General features: G+C 43.2%; 1 protein-coding gene across 2 annotated transcripts in view; it reads left to right on the top strand.

Moving 5' to 3' along the window:
• The window catches only part of UBASH3B (ubiquitin associated and SH3 domain containing B), a 140,347-nt gene extending 119,058 nt beyond the window's left edge, over positions 1-21,289 (top strand). For both annotated transcript variants that reach the window (XM_059929274.1, XM_059929275.1), the window contains exons 6-14: positions 607-815; positions 4,887-5,019; positions 6,460-6,580; positions 7,219-7,341; positions 8,409-8,501; positions 9,736-9,880; positions 15,846-15,952; positions 17,378-17,487; positions 18,694-21,289. In XM_059929274.1, the coding sequence (XP_059785257.1) occupies positions 607-815; positions 4,887-5,019; positions 6,460-6,580; positions 7,219-7,341; positions 8,409-8,501; positions 9,736-9,880; positions 15,846-15,952; positions 17,378-17,487; positions 18,694-18,831 (1,179 nt within the window). In that variant the 3' untranslated portion in view covers positions 18,832-21,289. The remainder of the gene's footprint in view (positions 1-606; positions 816-4,886; positions 5,020-6,459; positions 6,581-7,218; positions 7,342-8,408; positions 8,502-9,735; positions 9,881-15,845; positions 15,953-17,377; positions 17,488-18,693) is intronic.
• Positions 21,290-21,988: the final 699 nt, after the last annotated feature.

The raw sequence follows: 21,988 nt of genomic DNA, 5'->3' as shown, positions 1-21,988 counted from the left end.
CCAGGGCTCGAACCCGTGCCCCCTGCATTGGCAGGAGGATTCTTAACCACTGCACCACCAGGGAAGCCCTAAAGAAAGCTTCTTGAAGGCAGGGACCATGTCTTGTTTAAGCCGCTGAGTTACGTGGAAAGGAGAACACTTCATTCCCAAAGCCTTCCTAGGGGTGTCTCTCCATCTGGGCATCAGTGACATCTGCATGGAAGACTCTCTTCCCATGAGTTGCATTTCCAGGGTCTATTATGGCACCTACCCTGGCAGATGGAGCAGAGAAAACTAGGTCCAACCCCGTTTGTATAGAAGTTTACTGGAGAGCCTACAGGTTTACAGATGAATTTCTAAAAACCGTATCTTTTGAAGCAAAGACATGCCTGAAGGAAAGTCTGGAAACAGCCAGGAGCACCAGCACATACTCACAGTACCCTGAAAAGAGAAGAAACGCCTTCTGATCTGAATCCAGATCTCCTCAGAGCCTGCAGACCCCAGGGGCACCTGTCAATGTCAGCTTCTGGACATGTGTCCTGTTAGAGCAGAGCACACGGACCGGCCCTGGAGGTGCTCAGAAGAACGGGTCAGATGTGGGCCTCACGCATCCCTCTCCTTTTTCAGACGTTACAGGTGATCTACCCCTACACCCCGCAGAACGACGATGAGCTGGAGCTGGTCCCTGGGGACTTCATCTTCATGTCGCCCATGGAGCAGACCAGCACCAGCGAGGGCTGGATCTACGGCACGTCCCTAACCACAGGCTGCTCCGGACTCCTGCCTGAGAACTACATCACCAAGGCTGACGAGTGCAGCACCTGGATATTTCATGGGTAAGCAGATGCTAAGTTCTTTGCCTGCTGCTTTTCAAAGAACATTGCGGACTTCGAGGAGGTGGCAGGGAAACGGACTTGATCCTGGACAGGCAGGGCAGCAGTACCAGTAAATGAAGTCCGAGGGGGAAGAAAGCCCTATTGGTTCCAGACTTTCAGGGAAGGGCTGAGCTGGGGCATGAGAAAAATGGGAGATGGCTTGCCCTGCTTCACTCTGCCTGCCCCATTGGATGTAACATCTGTCTGAGTTCCTGACTGGAGACTAAACTGAGGCTGCTTGGGGGACCATCTCTTCTGGCCTCAGTGTGGGTCATCCCAGCACTGAGTCTTTATGGCTTTGGGGCTTCTGTCCACTCTTTCTTGGGTCATTGCACAGAGGGGTCTGATTCCCCAGAGAAGCAGGACAGATTCCCACTATGCCAGCCAGACCAGTAGTGAAAGGATTTGCAAGGGTCAGGAAACCTAACCGCCCCTCACCGTGACGTGACCTTGAGCAAGTCCTGAGACTTGGCATGTGAATGCCTAGATGACAGAGACCATTTCTGTGGCAATGGGTAACTGCCAGAGCCTTAGAAAGGCAAGCGGTCCCTTCCCCACCCAAGTTTTCTGTAGAGTGATAGCGTTCCACCCATCCCTCACTGCTGCTTTGCCCCCAAACCAACCTGGTCCCATGTTGAGTGTGACCTGTGTTGTATGACCAGCTTTGTCCTGAGAGAGAGGTGCCTTTTGTTCCTCTTTTATGTTTCTTAATCGGAGAAGTTCAAAGCCAGCCCTTCCCTGGTGCACTCGGGCATCTGGCCAGGGTGTGCATGCCGGTTTGTTTTTCCTCCCTCTTGTTCTTGCCATGTGCCAACGTGACTGAGCGCCGGAAGCTCTGAGCACCAGCTGCACGGTGTGTAACACTGCTTCTCTTGTATGACAGTAATAACAGAGACGGGCAATTTCAGTGAGTGTTTTGCCTGGAGGGAGAAAAGAAAAGACGGTCCCCTACCCTGGTTAGCAGCAAGCAGATAAACCACAAACCCAGAGATGGGAAGGAGTATCTTCTTCCTTGATAACTGCCTCCCCAGCAACCCTTCCTCTTCCTTCCCCATCCCATCCCCAGCCCCACCCCACCCAATGAACATCCAGCATTTGGGGGCACAAATTGGAAGGTCAAAGCTGCCTCGTGTTCCCGAGACCTTTGCTTTTTTTTTTTTTTTTTTTTTTTTTAAGTATTTATGTATCTATTTGGCTGTGCCAGGTCTTAGTTATGGCACGTGGGATCTAGCTCCCTGACCGGGGATTGAACCCGGGCCCCCCTGCATTGGGAGCACGGAGTCTTAGCCACTGGACCACCAGGGAAGTCCCCCCAGACCTTTGCTTTTTCAGCAATGTTTCTAAGTTGGGTTTCCAAAGTCACCGTTTTATCTCTGTAAAAAAAAAAAAAAAAAAACAAGCGAAGCATACGTGAAGAAACGGAGAGTCAAAAGATTATTTGATGATATACAGCTCCCAGATCACATTCTTAAAAGTAGGGCTCCCTGTGGGAAGAGTATGTGGGAGAAGTTCTGCTGACCCGGCTCAGATCTGTGCATCTAAACCCACTCTTGCCCAAGTTAGAGCTCAGCTGAAACTGGGGGGATCCTCGGTGACCTCAGTCCATGGATCCCAGGGAGGTCTGTGTGTCATCTCCCTTTATTTTGAGAGATTACTAGTGATGTTATTTCCCTGGGAACCATGTCTGAAATTTCACTGTCAGCTGCCACAGCCAACCTGGCTGAGAGTGGGGGAAATACTAATATACTAGGTGTTAGGACATTGTAATTAAGAATTTGAGTTTTTATTCCAGTAGTCTTAGATTCAAATCCTGACTCTCCCACTCACCAGCTGTGTGACCTTGGCCAACTAACATGACCTCTCTGAGCCTCAGTTTGCTAATCTATGAAATGGAGATAATAATTGCATTTCCCTTACAGGCGTGTGTGAACACTGCTGTAAAGGACTTAGCTTTATGTGGATCAGTGCCGTGTATAAAACAGCACTGAATCTACAAGAGCCATTAGCTTTATGGTTTTTTTTTTTTTCTAACTTGTCTTTTCTAGTCCTCTCTTACATGCTTGTCAAATCAAATGTCTCTTCCACAAAAGCGATCCTATAGAAGAACTGCACTTCCCTAATTAACCCCAGAAGTGGAAATGACTCAGAGAGGCAGGGCCCAGCTGCTATAAGACAGCCTTGTTTCACCCCTAATGACAGGTAGCCTGGGGGAGGGAGAGCCACGGGGTCCTCAAGCATGACCTGGCCGACTTGATGGGAAGTTGCGGAGGGGATTCAAGCAACAAGTAGGGACTTGGGGTCAGCAGCCCTTCACAACTCTTCCTCCCCTGTCCTCAGTTTTCCGAGTCCCTCCTAAGGAAATATTTTCCTACCACCCTTATTAGAGCACCCTGCCTGGTTCTGAGTATCTCCAGATATGTATCAATTGGTCAAAGCCCCACCGTGTCCTCTAAATTGGGGTAAGCTGGCCGGTCCTTCTCGGCTGACACACAGCCCTGATGTGTCCTAGGGAGGTGCCAGTGTCTCCCCGATGCTTGAGAAGATGTTCCAGGCGTCAGGTGCAGCTTTCTCCCTACTCTGCACTCAACATGAAGCATCTGACTATTGTCTTACTGGAACTGATGGCCCCAAACTGCCTCAGTGAGTCAGGGCCTTTGATTACAGTAACAGTTGAGAAGAGAAGGAGGCTGGCAGTCTCGCTGCCGGCTGAGCTGAAGGAGAGAGAGAAGGGATTCTATCAGTGTCTTCACAGCTGTAATAAAGTAAAGAAATTAGGGAACATGTACAAGCAAGATGTCAGGATGATTCCATATACCCAGACATCTCAGGCCCTGAAGCTTTGATGAATCAGACAGTGAAACTGAATTTTCTTTAACTGTGTGATGTTTGGGAGGGTCTCAGTTTAAAATAAAGGAAAACAACCAGCCTATTAGACTGTGTGAATGGCACAAGATTTCCTTAGAAATAACCCCAAAAAATTAAAAAATAACCATAAAGCTAATGGCTGTTTTAGATTCAGTGCTGTTCTATACATATGGAACTTTACCCTAGTTGTAAAGAAGCAAGAAATCTAAAATTTAAATGCTCTCCCTTGACGCTGCCCAGTGATGCAGCAGGAGCTGTCTGTTGGATTTGCCTAACACCATAGTTGAGTTGCAGTGTTTATTAGATAAAGCTTTTTGGAGGCCTTACTAATCAAAATAATTTAAACACAGCATGATTTGCTGCGTGTCTTTCAGCAAGACCTCTTTTGGGGCTTCTGTAGTTACAGTGTCACATCCAGAAATGAGAGCTCTTGGCTCAAAGCTCTACACATCTGGTGAGAATGGTCTCCTCTGGAAAAATGCTGTATTTAATCATCTTGTTGGAGGTATGATTGAGATGGGGGAGGGGTTTAGAAACTGAAGGAGGTAGAGTAGGGGGTAATGGGCAAAGGTTTCCTTGACCATTAGGAGCCACAGGCAAAGTGGTGGAGACGGTCAAAATCCTCCCTCTCATTTGTCAGTTCAGATGGAAATCACCATGGAAAAGATTAAAGGCAACAGGAATTGTTTATTTCTTTGAGCCAGAAAAAAGAGCTGGAAACAATGGTACAAAATTGATAGCTCATTATTCTGCAGCAGGCTTTGGGTGCCAGCCACGCCTGTGGCATCCTAATAAGCACAGAATCACAGGCCCTATCCCTGCCCAGAGGGATGAATGCATCTGTTCCAAGTACAGAAATCCATCTACCACTAATTTATTAACTGCAAGACTTCAGTATGAAACAGGATGTTCCTTATAAAAATATCAAATCACTATGTTGTACACTTGAAACTAGTATAATACTGTTAGTTAATTATACTTCGATAAACAATTTTTTAAAAAGATGTTCCTCTGCAAGCATGGGATGCCCCCTGCTCAGCTTTCCCAACCATTGCACTGCCCCAGGGAGTGTTTCCTACTCATTCCCACAGTCCCGTTGAGCCCAGGGATGAAGTGCTGATGACTTCTGGCCAAAGCAGTTAACATCTTCCTTGTCTTCCTCTGCAGTTCTTACTCGATCTTAAATACATCATCTTCCAACGCGCTCTCATTTGGGGATGGCATCCTGGAGAGGCGGCAGTATGACGACCAGGGCCTGGGGGACACGACGCCCCTGACCATCATTTGCCAGCCCACCCAGGTAAGGCTGACTGTCAGGGCCACCTCCTCAACTCTGCTCAGGATTCACTGAGCACCTTTTTACTAAGGATGAGGCCTTGCCCTTGCTGTCCCCAAAGGGTTACCTATCTCTCAGGGCACAAGAGCCTAAAAGATATATATGAATTTCAGGCTAGGAAGAGTCAGATGGGTGGTGCTGACAGTGACCACCAGCATCTGGGTCTAGGCTGGTAAGGAAGGCTGCTCTGCAGAGAGGATGACGTGTTATCTGTAAAGCAGTAACAACACAGTTGCGCCTTGAACAACGCGGGGGTTAGGAATGCGGACCTTCCATGCTCCAAACAGTGGAAAATCCACTTGCAACTTACAACTGGCCTTCCACCTACCCAGTTTGGTTCCTACATATCCACGGGTCCGCATCCTCAGATTCAACGCGCTGCGGATTTTATTGTAGTATTTACTTTTGGGAAAAAAAAATCTGTGTATTAGTTGGACCTGCACGGTTCAAACCCAAGTTGTTCAAGGGTCAACCGTATCTAATCTATTTTACAGGCCATTGTGAAGATTAAAGGAAATAAGGATACGGTTCTTAGCACAGTTCCTGGCACATAGTGAATGCTCAATGTATGTCCGATATATGCCAGAAAGATTACAGAATGGAGGAGTTTGCAAAGTGTATGTACTGTATTGGCAAATGTGAAGCCAGTAGGAGCTGGCAGCACTGAGGAAGCTGGGAACAGCTGACTCCATCAGAAAGAAGGAACATAGAAACATCTGTAAGGATCCACGCAGTAGTTATAGAAACCAGAGCCGTTTGGACAAGGCTTTGACTAGACTTGCCAATTTCATCACCCAGAGGTAGCAGCTGCCCTCCCCGAGCCACTTCTGGGAACACCGTCTTGCGTGCAGCCAGACAACAGAGCCTAACCTGCGATTAGAATAGGCAAAGCGGGACCTCCTGGCCAGAGTAGACTTCGGACCACCACACGGTGGAGATGAGGCAGATGTATTTGTGGTGATAAAAGTCCTCGCTCCCTGAAGAAGTTGATGAAGCATCTCGTGCGGGGAAGGAGCTGTCCCGCTAGATGGCTGTCTTTCCACACTGGCTAGTTTTGCCTCTGAGCTGTATCTCGGGTGGTCTTCGTGTTTCAGTGTTGGCCAGATACTAATCCTACCAACAGCAGCGGCAGTAACAATAAAACCATTTTCATAGCCCTTCTTATTTTGCAAAGCACCTTCAAGGCACCTCATCTGAGCCTCAAAATAACTTGCGAGGTCAGTCATTGAGGCTTACCACCCCCATCTTATAGACAGGCCAACCTAAATCCGAGGTAGTGAAGGGGCTTATCCCAATCAAGCATTAGTGAAACTTGCTCTAGAGCCCAGCTCACCTGGCACCCAGCTCTGAGACGTGTCTACTTTCTTGTGTGCTTCCCCACTTATAGCCTTTCTTTCTCTGCAGCCTCTGAGGATCAGCAGCCAGCCTGGCCCTCAAAAGAGATGCCTCTTTGTGTGTCGGCACGGTGAGAGGATGGATGTAGTTTTTGGGAAGTACTGGCTCTCCCAGTGCTTCGACGCCAAAGGTCAGTAATCGGTGGGCCTGTTCAGCATTGGCATACCTATCACGGCCTCTAGGGGGCAGAGTCAAGCCACTTTTATCTAGATGGAGTCGTTTATGGTTACTTGTGCCGTAGAAAATGCCTGTCATCTGTTACATTGTAAGTCCTTCCTGATTGTCTGGAGTGTTAGGCGAGAGAGAAGTGTTCTTGCCCCCATTCTATAAACGCAGACACCACAGACCAAAAAAGGCAGATGTCTCACCCCACAGCCACATGGCAAAGTCAGAGGCAGAGACAGGTGCCTTGATTCCATGACCAGACCTCCCTCTAGTAAGTCACCCTAGCTCATTTTGGTTCCATTTTCATTTGGGTGGCATGTTTAAGATAGGGAGGCTTGCACATCAGAGAATCCTACCTGCTTTAGGGTGTCTGGTTGTTACTTTCACTTAAAAACTATCTCTTGTCACTTTCGTCAGCGGAATGGAAGCATGGATTCCAAGACACACTACTAAAGGAGGAGGTCAGCTTCAATATTTTCTAGAGAGCTCAGTTCAGTCTCTGTGGCCAAAAAGGAATGGAGGTGGAGGGGCTGGCAGGACCAGCAATGGAAACCCTAAGGAAATAAGAAACTCATGTCGCCTTGGCCTGACTTTTCTTTCCAGGTCGCTACATACGCACTAACCTGAACATGCCTCATAGCTTACCTCAGCGGAGTGGTGGTTTCCGAGATTACGAGAAAGATGCTCCAATCACCGTGTTTGGATGTATGCAAGCAAGACTCGTGGGTAAGTAAGTGTCCTGGAGTGATCACACAGCCTTTCCTGGCTACTTCTTCCAAAGACTGGCTCCAGTGGGTATGCCAGAATGCTGCCTAGGGCTTTCCTACAAGTACTATATTTCCTCAATTCAAAAGGGATTTATTACATAACCATTAGGTTCAGGGCACTGGGTTGGTTTGCCAAAGTGAACAAGGTGTGATCCCTATCAAGGGGCAGATGGTCCAGTGATGGGGCAAGGTCAGGCTTGGTGCGGCAGACAGGTCAGCTTCTAGCACAAGGATGAGGAGAAGGCAACCCAGGGGTGGCTGAAAATATAGAGGCCAGCCAGTCTCCAAGATGCTCAGTTCTTTGCAGGTCTAGTCCATACCTGCCACACAGAGCCAGCTGCCTTGTCCTGTTCAATCATTTAACACACATCAATTGATCACTTACCTTGTGCAAGGCACCATGCTAGGTATTGGGGACCTAAGCGTGAGTCCCCACCCTCAGCGAAGCTTGTAAGTGGATAAATAATATAGAGTATTCTTGTTACTCAAGAATAGAACTATGTACAAAGTATCATGGGAGTACAAAAGAAGACATAAGAGGAGAATAGAGTAGAACTTAGCAGGAAGGTGGGACGGCATCTCAGTGGGAGGATCAACATCAAGTTATAGACGTGAGAAGCAGCATCCAGAGTACGGAGGAAACAAGCTGTCTTGTTTCTAGAGCATCGACTGTGAGCAGGGCGAGAGACAAGGCTGGCGGGATGGAGACAGACAAGTTTGTGGAAGACCTTGACCACCATGTTAAGGCATTCAGACTTTATCCAGGAGAGAAAAACAGGCATTTTACTGCTTGTTAGGACCAGAGAGAGAGAAAGAAAACAGACAAGAAGGGTGTGTCCCTTGGTCTTTTCATAGAAACACTGGTCAGGAGAGTTGTTGAAAATGAGACTGAAACTGCTGGCCCTGTGTGAGCACCCACCTGGAAAGAGAGGTTTGCAGGGTCTGTCTGGCACCCTCTCCAACACTGAGAGTCAAGTTGAGGCTTCATAAATCATCGGATTGATTCTTCTCTGGTTTCCTTTGCAGGTGAAGCCTTATTAGAGAGTAACACCATCATTGACCATGTCTATTGCTCCCCGTCCCTGCGCTGTGTCCAGACTGCGTACAACATCTTGAAAGGTGAGACTTGATAAAGGTCAGCTAGTCCGTACCTCCGTCTCCAGGCAACCTGACACAAATTATCCTACTCAGGAGACATTAGCCAGTTGAAAGCCTTGAATTTGAAATGTTTAGCAAGGATTCTTTTGGAAGATGACTTTGCAAAAGTCCCCAAATCATACTCTGGCAGCAGAAGTGAGATCAAGAGAATATACAAATAATGTTTTTCTTGAAAATGTAAAGCTCTCTTCGATGAATTAGATGCTTGTAAAATATTGTTCTCTGGCAGTAATTTAGAGCCTACAGAGCGTGATCCTTTTTTGTTTTTTTTCTTTGTTTCCTCCCACTCTGCTCTGTTTGCCTCTTTACAACAGGGAACGGTGCTCCTAGGTGTCTGCAAATCTAAATCAATCACCCTTGTTTCTTTAGTTAATTGGAATAAATTCAAAAGTACCATTGTTATAAAGATATTCACCTTTTACCCTAAAATCCGTGGAAGCTTGTGTTACAGGAATCTCCATTCTCATTTCACTGGAAGGAAAACTAGAAGAAACAGGGTTGACTGTTTACTTATACCAAACAAACAAACAAGCCAGAAAAAGCTGAGCCAACAAGGAAATTACACTACATTTGAGACTTCTATTCGTTAACCTTAAGTAAGCCAGAATGCATCTATGTATTCAAATGCATTATCTATCACATTTGCAAGGAAAAACTGGGCTAAATGCAATACAAAGAGTTAAACAGGGACAGTTCCCACTCTGAGGACAATTACACAATCACAAAACACAGAACTTGTGCACTGGCACTGGTAAATATTCAACACTGGATTTTCTAGTAGAGAAAATGAACAATGTATATGATACGCAAATATAATGTAAGCTATTGTAAAATAGTGGATGCTAAGAACTTCTGAAGTTTCTTGGTAAGAACATCTTGGAACTTACTTTATAGTAGTCACAGAACTATAATAAATTATATGGATAATGACTTTTTCTTTAATCAGATACCATTTAAAGCCAGCATACATCCTGGTGATGTGGCCAGAATATTAAACTCACGTGTTTATAACACAAAAATTAAAAACCCTTGTCCAAACCTGCATGCTTTTACCTTCCTTAAGCTATATATAGCATCTGATAGGAAAGAGAATAGAAGATTTATGAGCATTTTTGTAACAATTTGGCCTCTAATTTACTTTTCCACTGAGAACATAGTAATACTTCCTTCATCTTCATTTTATTTTCCCTCTAAGGTTTACAACAAGAAAATCACTTGAAGATCCGCATAGAGCCTGGTTTATTTGAGTGGACAAAATGGGTTGCTGGGAACACATTACCTGCGTGGATACCTCCATCAGAGTTAGCTGCAGCCAACCTGAGTGTTGATACAACCTACAGGTAACCCTCTGAAACCGCTGTTTCCTGAGGCCGATGTGGAAGTACTCTTCTCCACCAGGCCAGGCTAATTAAGGAGATGAAGGACCAGATGTAGCCCACAGCCAGTTATCCATATTGGTGGAAGTCAAGCTATGATTTAAAAAAAAAAAAAAAAACTGGAGAAAGCCAGCATTCCCTCGTATTTGGCATTGGCATGGGGTATGTCTCCCGTCACACGCACTAGGGTTTTCTGACTTTACTACATTGATTTCAGGGAATAATAAAACCACTTCGCATGCCAGGAGCACACACCAGCTAATGATAAAGCAGTTCAGAAGCCTGTTGGGAAATAAGGGAAATGACGGTGTCTTGCCTTGGATTGTCGCTTTCGATTTTTCAGAGCATTTTTAATTATGTTCATTCATTATTGCTATAACCCCAGGATGGAGGCAAGCCACTCTCATAGATGAGAGAGTTCTGTGGCCTGCCTAAAGTTAGTTATACATGTAGTGGACACATCTGACAATAATAATAACTAACCTTTATTGATCATTCTCTGTGTGCCAAACACTGTGTAATCTGCTTTATAGTAGTCCTTTGCTTTTTCCATTAGACTATTATTAGAAGTGTTTGTAGATTGTAACATAGTTACATTAACCATCAAAAATCCACTCAGAGCTTCTTAGTGACATGATAAAAAAATGCTTTTTGTGTTCTTTATAGCAGTATTTATTTTAAATATTTTTAGTAAGCGATGATATTTTTCTCTCTAACCCCTGTATTTGGTTTAAATATTTTTGTTTGTTAGTTGTTCTTATTAAGTGTTTAAAATATATCTGATTATCTTGTCAGTGTGCAATAAAGTTTTAGGTTGAGCGTTAAAAAAAGAAAGAAAAATCCACCTAGACATTTGTAAAATGTCTCTGAAGAGGACAGATATTCACAACCATTACAGTGGGGAATTAAATGCATTTCTTAAAACAGAGTTTGGAACAAGTGACCAATATAAGCAAAACTTTCTTCCTTGTGCTATCCCTTGACCTTTCATTTCAAATACCTACACAAACCTCAAACGAAGCAACGTGAGTTTCTGGCTAAGGTAGGAGAGAATATCTTTTCTTCCATACTAATTTTTGGCTCTGCAAATAAGACCTCAGATAACCCCATTAATTAATTAATGTGTGCTACTTCTTGCCTTAAAGGAATGAGCATTCCTCAAAAATAAGATTAAATCAATCAATCGGATCCCCTACTGAAATAATTCACATTTTGTCCTATCTACTCTATGGCCACTGTTTTTCTGTTCCTTGGGAAGCAGCAATAAATTATTGTCCCCATGCCAACAGCCATCACCCCTCTGCCCTGGAAAGAGAAAAAGTTACTGCCAACATTGGTAAAATGACTTTCCTCACCTACCACCCAGCCCCACCCAGGCCAACTATGCCTTCAGATTCCCCCTTAAGTGCATCCTGCAATTCTTCCCAAGCTATTTACAAAGGTCCCCAGACTCATTCTACCTGAGCCCTTCAATGCACACACAGACACACACCCCACTAGTAGTATGAACAGAAGGATGAATGCCAGGAACCTGGGGGTCAGGACGCGGTTCATATTCCAGATTTCCTTCTCCTCTACAAAAAATCAAAGTTCTATTCAACCATTTTGTGTTGGGGGTGGTGGTGGTGGTGGTGGTGAGATTAAGCCTCTAATTCTATAAATCAGTCGTGAAATTCACCCATCAAGCATGTGAGAGGCACAACCCCTAGAGTCAAATTCACTCTGAAATTAATTATGTCAAGTGAGCAGGGCTTCTGAAGCAAGTAGTGGTGCCCAAATGATTGAAGAAAAATGGTGATGTGCAGAGGGGCAAGAACTGATAGGCAGGGTATTATAAGTCAAGCAAGCACTGCTCATAGATCCCTCCCTGTCGCCTTGAACAGGAGGGAGGAGGGGCTGGAAGGTGGATTTAGGCTGGTGACCAATATCCAAGCGTCAGCCACTGGCAACAAGACCCATCCTGGGGGCTGGGTGTAGAAAGCAGCCCCAGTGGAGCTAGGCGGGAAGGAGCAAGGCAGAAAAAACAAAATACACACCAGTTGGATGAGGCTTCAGAACAGGACCCTGACTGGGGGAGGCAGGGAAAAGGGGATGGGGGAGCCATGGATCTGGAGTATTAGAGAGACAACAAATCAAACTTTGGTGTGGGACTCAGGGCAGAAGCCTGCTCTATAGTCTGGACCAAAGTAGGCTGGGGAGAGGAGAGTATACACGGGAGAATACTATTCCAAGGTTACTACCTGTGTACCCAGAGCTCTGGGTTCCAGGTCTAGTTGGTGGTTGGAGGCCCACCTGAGTCCCAGAATAGTACAGGGGTCCTGCAGGTGCGGCTAGAAGCAGGATGCAGCTGACAGGAGTGAGAGAGCTTTGACTGTCCCGTCCCCTTCAGGGCTCGTTCAAACATGCAAGCCATTCATAGGTTCCACTTCAAGGCAAGAACTGATCAGGAGGAACTGGATTCTAGCATCTACCAACTCTTCACTTACACAAATCTTGTACATTACAGTGTGGTTTCACCCTTGCAGTGACTCCCTGAACCAAACAAAGAGGCCTTTTGTCACAGTGTGTATGTGTGTGTGTTGGGGGAGGGGTCCTGGGAAACCAGGTGATGTAAATGGTAATGGAACTGGATGAGAAGTAGGGATGGGAAGAAAGGGTTTGCTCCAGAACAACGAGGCACATCCCTAATGAGTGGGGATTCATGTTTCTCCCTATCACCCGGGGTGTTGTAAGATTCAGAAAGAAGGTTGTTTCCTAGGAGAAATAGTATGCTTGCAGAGAGAATGTTATTTAGATGAAGGCAAGTTACCTTCAAATGGAACAGCATCCTTCCTCTCCAGACAGTAAACCCAAGTGCACAGAAGGGCAGCTTTGGGGAGGGCACTGTCAGAAGCCATCCAGGGTGAAGGATAACTTTATAGGTATTAATCTCAGACACAGGTTCAAATCCGGGCTCTAAGAGTTGCTAATGATGTAAGCAAAGGCAAGTCAACTGTAGCCTTTCTAAGCCTTAGTTTTGTCATCCATACACTCAGAATTTGCAAAAGCGTTGCTAGGTGGGCTATGTTCAAAGAACGCAAGTAGGGTGCTTTGCGCAGAGCCTGACACATGGGAACCTCTCAGTAAATCTTAGCAGCAGCCGCAGCAGCAATGTATTCTGATGCAGATGCCATGAGAATTCACTTTGAGAACTCACTAGCACCTCCATGCAATAAATACCAACAATGAAAGACAAAATAAGAAAATAGAAAATATGACATAGTTGTACTCAAAAACAAGGTAAACATCTCATAGACCAGAAAACTAAATAGCAAAGGAAGGTGGAAGCAGACGGAAGTGACCGGGATTGAAGACATTCAGGGTCACCAGGATCGGAGGGCCCTGCTTTGACCATCCTCTTATATGCATTTGTACATCGTGTCATAATTATCATTTACATCAATAGCTTACTCACCCCAACCACACACAGAGAGCTCCTCAAACATAGAAATTGGGTTTTCTTCATCTTTATGTTCCCTGTACTTCTCCAACTGCCAGGAGAAGTTGTGGTCTGTGGTCTTTATGTGGTCTGTGTTCAAACTAAGAAAGAAAAGGAAAGGCTGGTGAAGCGTTATTAGCTCACAAATCCAATGGACCTAATATCTCCTTTAAAAATCTATCCTTACAACTCCCCATTTCATTTTATGAGACCAGCATTACCCTGATACCAAAGCCAGATAAGAATACTACAAGAAAAGAGAACTACAGGCCAATATTCTCAACAAAATATTAGCAAACCAAATTCAACAGCACATCAAAAGGATCATATACCAAGTGGGATTTATCCCTGGGATGCAAGGATGGTGCAACATACAAAAATCAATAAATGTGATACTCCACATTAGTAGAAAAAAAGATGATAAAAATTATATGATCATCTCAGTAGATGCAGAAAAAGCATTTGACAATATACACCATCCTCTTCGTGATAAAAATTGTTCACCAGATTGGGTATAGAAGGAACATATCTAAACATAATAAAGGCAATTTATGGCAAGCCCACAGCTAACATCATACTCAATGGTGAAAGGTTGAAAGCTTTTCCTCTAAGATCAAGAACAAGACAAGCATGGCCACTCTCACCACTGCTATTCAACATAGTTCTGGAAGTTCTAGCCAGAGCAGTTAGGCAAGATAAATAAATAAAAGGCATCCAAATTGGAAAAGAAGAAGTGAAACTATCTTTGTTTGCAGATGACGTGATCTTATATATAGGAAATCCTAAAGACTCAGAAAATCCTAGAACTGTCAGAACTAATCAACAAATTCAGCAAAGTTGCAGGATACAGAGTCAACATACAGAAGTCAATTGTGCACAAAAATAAACTCAAAATGGATCAAAGACCTAAATGTAAGGCTGGACACTATAAAACTCTTAGAGAAGAACATAGGCAGATCACTCTTTGACGTAAATCACAGCAAGATCTTTTTTTTTTTTTTAATTTATTTTATTTATTTATCTTCGGCTCTGTTGGGTCTTCGTTGCTGCGTGCGGGCTTTCTCTAGTTGCGGCGAGCAGGGGCTACTCTTGGTTACGGTGCACAGGCTTCTCATGGCGGTGGCTTCTCTTGTTGCAGAGCATGGGCTCTAGGCACGCGGGCTTCAGTAGTTGCAGCATGCGGCCTCAGTAGTTGCAGCATGCAGGCTCAGTAGTTGTGGCTCACAAGCTCTAGAGCGCAGGCTCAGTAGTTGTGGCGCATGGGCTTAGTTGCTCCGTGGCATGTGGGATCTTCCTGGACCAGGGCTCAAACCCATGTCCCCTGCATTGGCAGGCAGATTCTTAACCACTGCACCACCAGGGAAGCCCACATGTCTCTTTTTGAATTATGGTTTTCTCAGGGTATAGGCCCAGTAGTGGGTCATGTGGTAGTTCTACTGAGAAAAGGGATCCTTGTGCACCGTTGGTGGGAATGTAAACTGGTACAACCATTATGGAAACACTATGGAGGGTCCACAAAAAATTAAAAATAGAACTACCATATGATCCAGCAATCCCACTTCTGGGGTATATCCAAAGGAAATGAAAACAAGATCTCACAGAGATATCTCCATATAATATCACTATATGTGGAATCTAAAAAAGCCAAGCTCAGAGAAACAGACAGTAGAGTAGCATGGACACCCATGGGACCGTGGGGAGGGGGAAATAGGGAGAGACTGGTCAAAGGGGTACAAACTTACAGTTAAAAGCTGAATACGTTCTGGGGATCTAATGTACAGCACTGTGATTATAGTTAACAATACTGTATTATATTCTTGAAAGTTGCTGAGTAAAGCTTAAATGTTCTGACCACCAAAAAGAAAATGGTAATTATGTGACATAATGGAGGTGGTTAGCTAAGACTATGGTGGTCATCATTTTGCAATGTATCAAATCAATACATTGTATACCCTTAAACTTACACCATGTTATACATCAATGAAATCCCAGTAAAACTGGGAAAAGATTAAGTTAAAACTTATCCTTACTGCTTATCATGTGCAAGCCTACTAAAGGGAGGCTTGGGAAATCTCTGGTGATTTAAATAGATAAAGAGATCTAACCTCTGCTTTGCTTCCTCTTATTTATGTGACCTGGGACTGTCAGTAAAATTAGTCAAACTGCTATGAGTTATCCTGCAAGGGAAACCTGAACTGAATGTTTCATTTTTCAGCTGGTCACTTTGACACCATGCACACATGGCCTTTTTTTCTGTACATTCTGCATATTTGGACCCCACTTCTACATAGTTGAAATACTCTTCCCTATGCCTCCATCCTTTCTAGGGAAATGGATAAACAGAAATATGGGAACTTTAGAAAGGTCTTGAAATAAAACTTAGAGTAATGTCAATTGCTTTGTCTTGGGATCAAAATGTTTTCAATGCCTTTGTTCATTTTTCTATTGCAGACCTCACATTCCAGTCAGCAAATTAGTGGTTTCAGAATCCTATGACACCTATATCAGTAGAAGTTTCCAAGTAACAAAGGAAATAATAAGTGAATGTAAAAGTAAAGGTAGGTATTATTTTGGACTCCATAGTTAAATCTGTGATCATTTTTCCACCATGGTTAATCAGCTATTCAAGATGGTTCAGCGTGCTTTGACAAACTTGCTTAGTAGGAAAGAAAAATACTTCCAGACTCTCTTTAGATAGTTTCATGTTAAATTTGTACTATTCTCTTGAGTACCTCAAATGGTAGATATTCCATGGAAATACATCAGACTTAGTTACTCTATGAAATAACAGAATTCTGCATTTCAGCTATTTATCTTCCACTCTCTGAAGGAGGTTCCCTATTACAGTTTCCAGAAATCCTTTACCATAACACTGTTTTGCCTATAATTTGATCCAGGAACATGGACACGCACACACAAACACACCAACACAAATACACCTGCCGTCACTACTATCACCAACCAAGAGCAGTGTGCTGTACAACTCAAGTCTGCCACTGAATTTTATAATCATTGAACTCAAACATTTAATGATATGTAGGACTGTAATATTTGTAGTAAAAAGGGCAGATTACAAAAGAGTCTGCACATTCCCATCCCCCACTAAAAGTTAAAGTATTTATCTTCATAGAGCAAAGGCTGGATTTACATACACCAGAATGTTAACAGTGGGTAGCCCTGGTCAACAGTATCGTGGATGGTTCCCACCTTTCAGTTATGACTTGTAAGCCACTCACTTCATGACCACCCCTGTGGTACCACCCATCCCCACTGCAAAGAAACTCAGCATGTTCTATCAACCAGAAAGTCTCAAGTGCTCACAGCTCTACAATGGCAACATCAAAAACTATAATATATTAGAAGTAATAGCAGAGAGCCCTGTAGACACAGAACAGTTTTGTATCTTGATTGAGGTGATGGTTCCCAAAAGCTCCACATGTGATAGATTTGGCTAAAGCTGGTGAAATCTGAATAGGCTATGTGGATTATACCAGTGCTTGTTTCCTAGTTTTGATAGTGTACCTTAGGCAAGATGTTACTATCAGAGAGGCTGTGTGAAGGGTGCATGGGACCTACCTAGTGTGTGTGTGTATAGTATATATGCAAGGTACATATTGTATATATATGTATGTATATGTGTATATGTATATACATATTATATAATATGTATAATAGTATATATAAAATATACACACGTATATTTAATACGTAAAATACGTATTTGTTACCTCCTGTGACTCTAATTACTTTAAGATTAAAAGTAGGTTTGTTGTTGGGTTTTTTTGTTGTTTTTGTTTGTTTTTTGTTTTCAATGACATTAGGCTGCCTTAACAATACAAAGCATTTTCAAAATATTGCTTGGCCGAACTGTCTCCTTCTTGAGAATGTTTGCCTCTCCCTGGAACACTTGGCTTCAGTACTTACAAGGTTTACATATGTCTTTATAGAAACAGTCTTTTCAGTCCTTGCTTTTTTGCCCCCAGGAAATAACATCCTGATTGTGGCCCACGCATCTTCCCTTGAAGCGTGTACCTGCCAGCTTCAGGGCCTGTCACCTCAGAACTCCAAGGACTTTGTACAAATGGTCCGAAAGGTAATTCCTGCTTGCATTTCAGGGGCCTGTGGGGCCTTGGAGTTTCAGAATGGTTCAGTGCTGGCTGAAAGCAAAGTTCTTTGGAGCTGGGAAGGTACATTTATTGGTTTATTCAACCAAGATGTATCGAATGGGGCTCTGTTTAAGGTACTTTATCAGGCCTTGGGTAAGAGAAAAAGATGTGTTTGAGCTAGTTCTAGCTTCTAAGAGCTAAAATTTAAGAAGTAGCTAAGAATCATAAGCAAATTGTCTGGATTTCCCTGCGGGACCATGGAACGGATGAGGAGGTGGTATGTGGGCTAAAACACAGCATCTGACAGCTCAGCTGGAAGAAAGGTCCTGGCGGATAGGCCAAAGGAAGCAGTGATTCAAAATGATCAGGCTGAAAGGCAAACCCAGGAACAAGGCAGCGAGACAGAAAACCCACCAGGCTGACCAACACATCTGGATTCTTCCTTCTCATGCCTGTGGAAGAGGTTTTCCCGTAAGCCACCCTCCCACATACACTTCCCTCCAGGCTGAGTTATATGCTTCCTGTAACTGTCCCCAGAGAACCTGGTTCAAACTCGATTGCAATTCTTTTCTCATTTTTTTAAAAACTTACTTATGTGTCTGTCCTTTCCATTAGTCTGTAAGCTGCTTGAGGGCAGAGATTTTTGTCTTGTTCATAAATGCAACTCTGGACACACAGACAAATAAGTTTTGAAATGCCATGCCTACTGAAGTTAGGAAGGGCACAGCTTCAGCTCTGAATGTTAGATACACATGCCAAAAAATGAAAGAAAAAGCAGGATAAAACAAATTCTTAAAACTTGAATAATCTTTCCCATTGTCCAAGTATAATTTCAGAAATGTTTGAGCTGCGTTTTCAGCTTGACTTGCAATTAGGAATGAACTCCTAGCGCCTTAGCTTTATACATGAGTTCCTTTTTTTCCTCCCGTGCTATATAGAAACCATCTATAAACAATTACTTAATTGCACTAGAAGAGCTCACCGTTTAATGAATCCTTCCGAAGAATCCTCTTGCGTTGTAAATACTCTTCCTTCTAATTTATCAGTTCTGTCCATTTCATTTTCAATATTTTGGAGGGGATGCTTGCCTACAAAGTCCTTATTCATTCCTTTGAATTTTCCTTCGTCTAGGTAAAAGTTAAAGCACTCAACCTCTGTTTTCTGTTTTCCCTTTCTTTACTGTCTTACTTCAGATCCCCTACTTGGGGTTTTGCTCCTGTGAAGAATTAGGAGAAACTGGAATCTGGCAGCTGACAGACCCACCAATCCTCCCTCTTACCCATGGACCAACTGGGGGCTTCAACTGGAGAGAGACCCTGCTGCAAGAATAACCGCACGAGCGAACAAGAAGAAAAGACTTGAGGAAGGCTTTGGGAGAAGTGTCTTTTTGTGTACTTAGTAACAGTGGGAAAGTCTGCACCACATCCTAAATGGACAGCTCAGAATAATTTAGCATATGTCCTTTCAGGCTTTGACGTTCTTAGGATGAGACCACGTCAAGGAGAGAAAGACTTGATTCAGGGAAAAAATTCATTCTCCCTGGACTCTTGCCTGGCTAACAAGGCTTTCAAGAATGGTCTTCCTATACAGGGGCACCTGCTACAGCAGAGGATGTTTCCTCCCTTCCATCTGTGCTGACTAAGGAACCTGGGTCCTCCCAAAGAGAGCTGCCAGCCCACTCTGAGGAAGGGTGCAGGAAAATCCAGCCGGAGGGACACCAAGCTGCCAGTCCGGTGATGGGATTTTCTTTTCTTTTTAACTCCATGTTCCAGTTAAAACCAAGCTGCCGAATTCTTTTAAGGTGATTAGAAAACATGCGGTTTCCCATCAATTTCTACCCACACCAGTGCTGCTGGCTCAAGCCATCTGCTGGCGGATTCTAACCTTCACCCTGGTACCGCCACATCACATTTCCTCTAGAGAAAAGCGGACTACAGCTTTTTGCTACCATCCTACCCCCTTGCTTCTCTCTATCTGTGAAATGGGGAGACAGAGCATTTTTACTCTCCAAAGCACTTTTGGATACTCAGGAGGAAGATAAGATAAACGTGTGAAGTATTCAACTGTAGGAGCAACGAACTTGCCAAATATATCAAAGGAGTTACTCGTGTCACAGCCTAACGAGCCACAGGACTTCTGAATCACCGTGATTTGCTTGTCTTTGCCCCGAGAGTCTAGACCATGTTAACTGGTTAAGGACGTTGACATTTTCAGATGTATGTGAAATACATCCTTTGAGTCAGCAAGAAGCTCATTCTTGTGCAATATGGACGTCGTTACAAACCATACACCAAGGGTCAGGTCATTGTACGCGTACAGTACTTGTCAACCATAACAGAACACCCACAAATGCATCAGTTACATCCAGGGATGTATTATGAAGTCAGGGAACTAACTTAAATGATGACAGTCACGACTGCACTGCTGCTTGTGCTGTCGTTTTTATTTGTTTGTTTGTTTTGCTATGGTAATTTAAAAGAGGTAGGTAGGGCTACTTAAGGAAAGTTGGGAGAGCCACATCCTGTGGCATCTTGTCACACTTGCTTCCTGAATTTAGAGGGAGTTTATTTAAAAGAAAAACAAATGACAGTCAAACCAAAACATCAGTTATCAATGTCTAGTTAATTGTGTGACTAGCTGACTGTTGACGGCAGCAGACAATGGTCTGGCAAGGTATAGTTCACTCTGTAGAATATATGTGCAAAATGAAAGCTCAGCCATTTAAAGAGAACATTCATGTAAAACAAATCAATATATATTGTAGCATTAAACAAGATTCAAAACCCAAAGGAGAAAACATATGGGATATAAAAATAGATCTATGCTCCTATTTGAAACTAGAATTTGATGATCCTTGAAAAGAAGAGGAAGTGAAAGGATGCTGGCTATGTATGTTAATCCGCAAGAGGATTATTGTTGAGTTTTTTTTTTTAAGTCACTTAGAGAAATATGTCATGAATTTTATATTTTAAGAAACAAATCTTGATTTCTTCCAGCATTGCACAAACACTGATCCAGCTTCTGGGTCTAGAAATAACTCTGTGCTGACATGATTGATTAATATAAAAGTTTTCATCTTAAACTGGGGGAAATACTCATATTAAAGGTTTTAAGAGAAAAGTCACATTATGGCCAATGCAATGTCACTGCCAGTCATTCTTTTATCTGTAATTAGGTGAATCCACTGTAATCAGACCTATAATGTTTATTAGACTCTCCACAAATTTTCATGGACTTTCAATGCTCAGAATAATGCTCGAACATCTCGTATTCGATTTCCTTAAAAACTGTAGCAGTGTGTTCTGGACAGGGTCTGTACTTGTATAGAACAAAGTTCAGAACAAGTTATCCCTCTCTCCTTCTCCATGATCTTAAGCCTTTGATGACCTGATAGGTTGGTTTAGCTGGGCTACGGTCCAGTGTCCTTAGTCCAATATGGACAAAGCCTTAGGCCATCATCTGTGTGAGCAAAGGAAGGCAAAGATCTGAAATAATTTTCTGAATAATTTAGGTGGAAAACCTTGACTCAAAGAGTTTATTCCTCTGCTTTAATTATCCAGATTGTTGATCAAAATGGCCTGAATGATCTGAATTCTCATGAAATTCTCTTTTCACATTTACCTAATTAAAAAACTAAACTTGGACTCCAGTTGAGAAATTCTTTGGAAATTGTGTTGAATCTATGTGTAATAAAAGGAAGAGACAACTGTATTACATGATTTCATATCCATTTAAAAATTCTAAATTGCTATTACAACTCGAAGTTCAGGCTGGTTTTTTTTTCAGCTGAGGCTGATGCTTGTCAACAAATGTTTTGGGGGGCTAGGAGAAAGAAGGAAGGTAGAAGGGAGGGAGGGGGGACGGAAGCAAGGGAGAAAGGAAGGAAATGCCAGATTAGAAGAAGCAAATGGTTTCCTGTGGAGAGGAAATTTTTTTTTTTTAAATGTTGAAAGTTATCTGAAATAAACTGAGATAAAATTAACTAAAGGATTTAATCTGGGATTGAAAGTCCGAAACAGTCTGCTGCCTGCACAAGTGTGCCACATCAACCCGCTAATGGCTCAGTATTATTCACAGATAGACTTTGGTTTCAGTGATTTTAAAATGCCACGTCTATTCCTTTGTGGACTAGAATAATTGGCACATTTTAATGCACAAGCTGGGGGTTTCATTTTCCCAGGCTCCCTCTCCATCACTGCAATGGTAGCTAGGAGCTTATTGCTTCACCCCAGCAAGGAGTTCAGAATACAGTGTTTTCCATTACATTTAGATTCATAGAATCTGAATGGCTGATTAAATGGCCATCTGATGGCTGAAAGAGGGGGGGTATTTTTCACCCTGTATTGAAAGGCTTGGGGGAGTCTCTAGTTTTTATTTTAATTATACTTTAACCAAAGAATTCTTTTAAAGTAACCTTATATTTGAAAGACAATTTTGCAAAAAATGAAAATAATAAAAAATAAAAAATACCTTCTGGAGTGATGTCAG

This window comes from Balaenoptera ricei, chromosome 8, assembly GCF_028023285.1.
Source record: "Balaenoptera ricei isolate mBalRic1 chromosome 8, mBalRic1.hap2, whole genome shotgun sequence".
Taxonomy (NCBI): Eukaryota; Metazoa; Chordata; class Mammalia; order Artiodactyla; family Balaenopteridae; genus Balaenoptera; species Balaenoptera ricei.
This window is presented reverse-complemented; position numbering and strand designations above follow the sequence as displayed.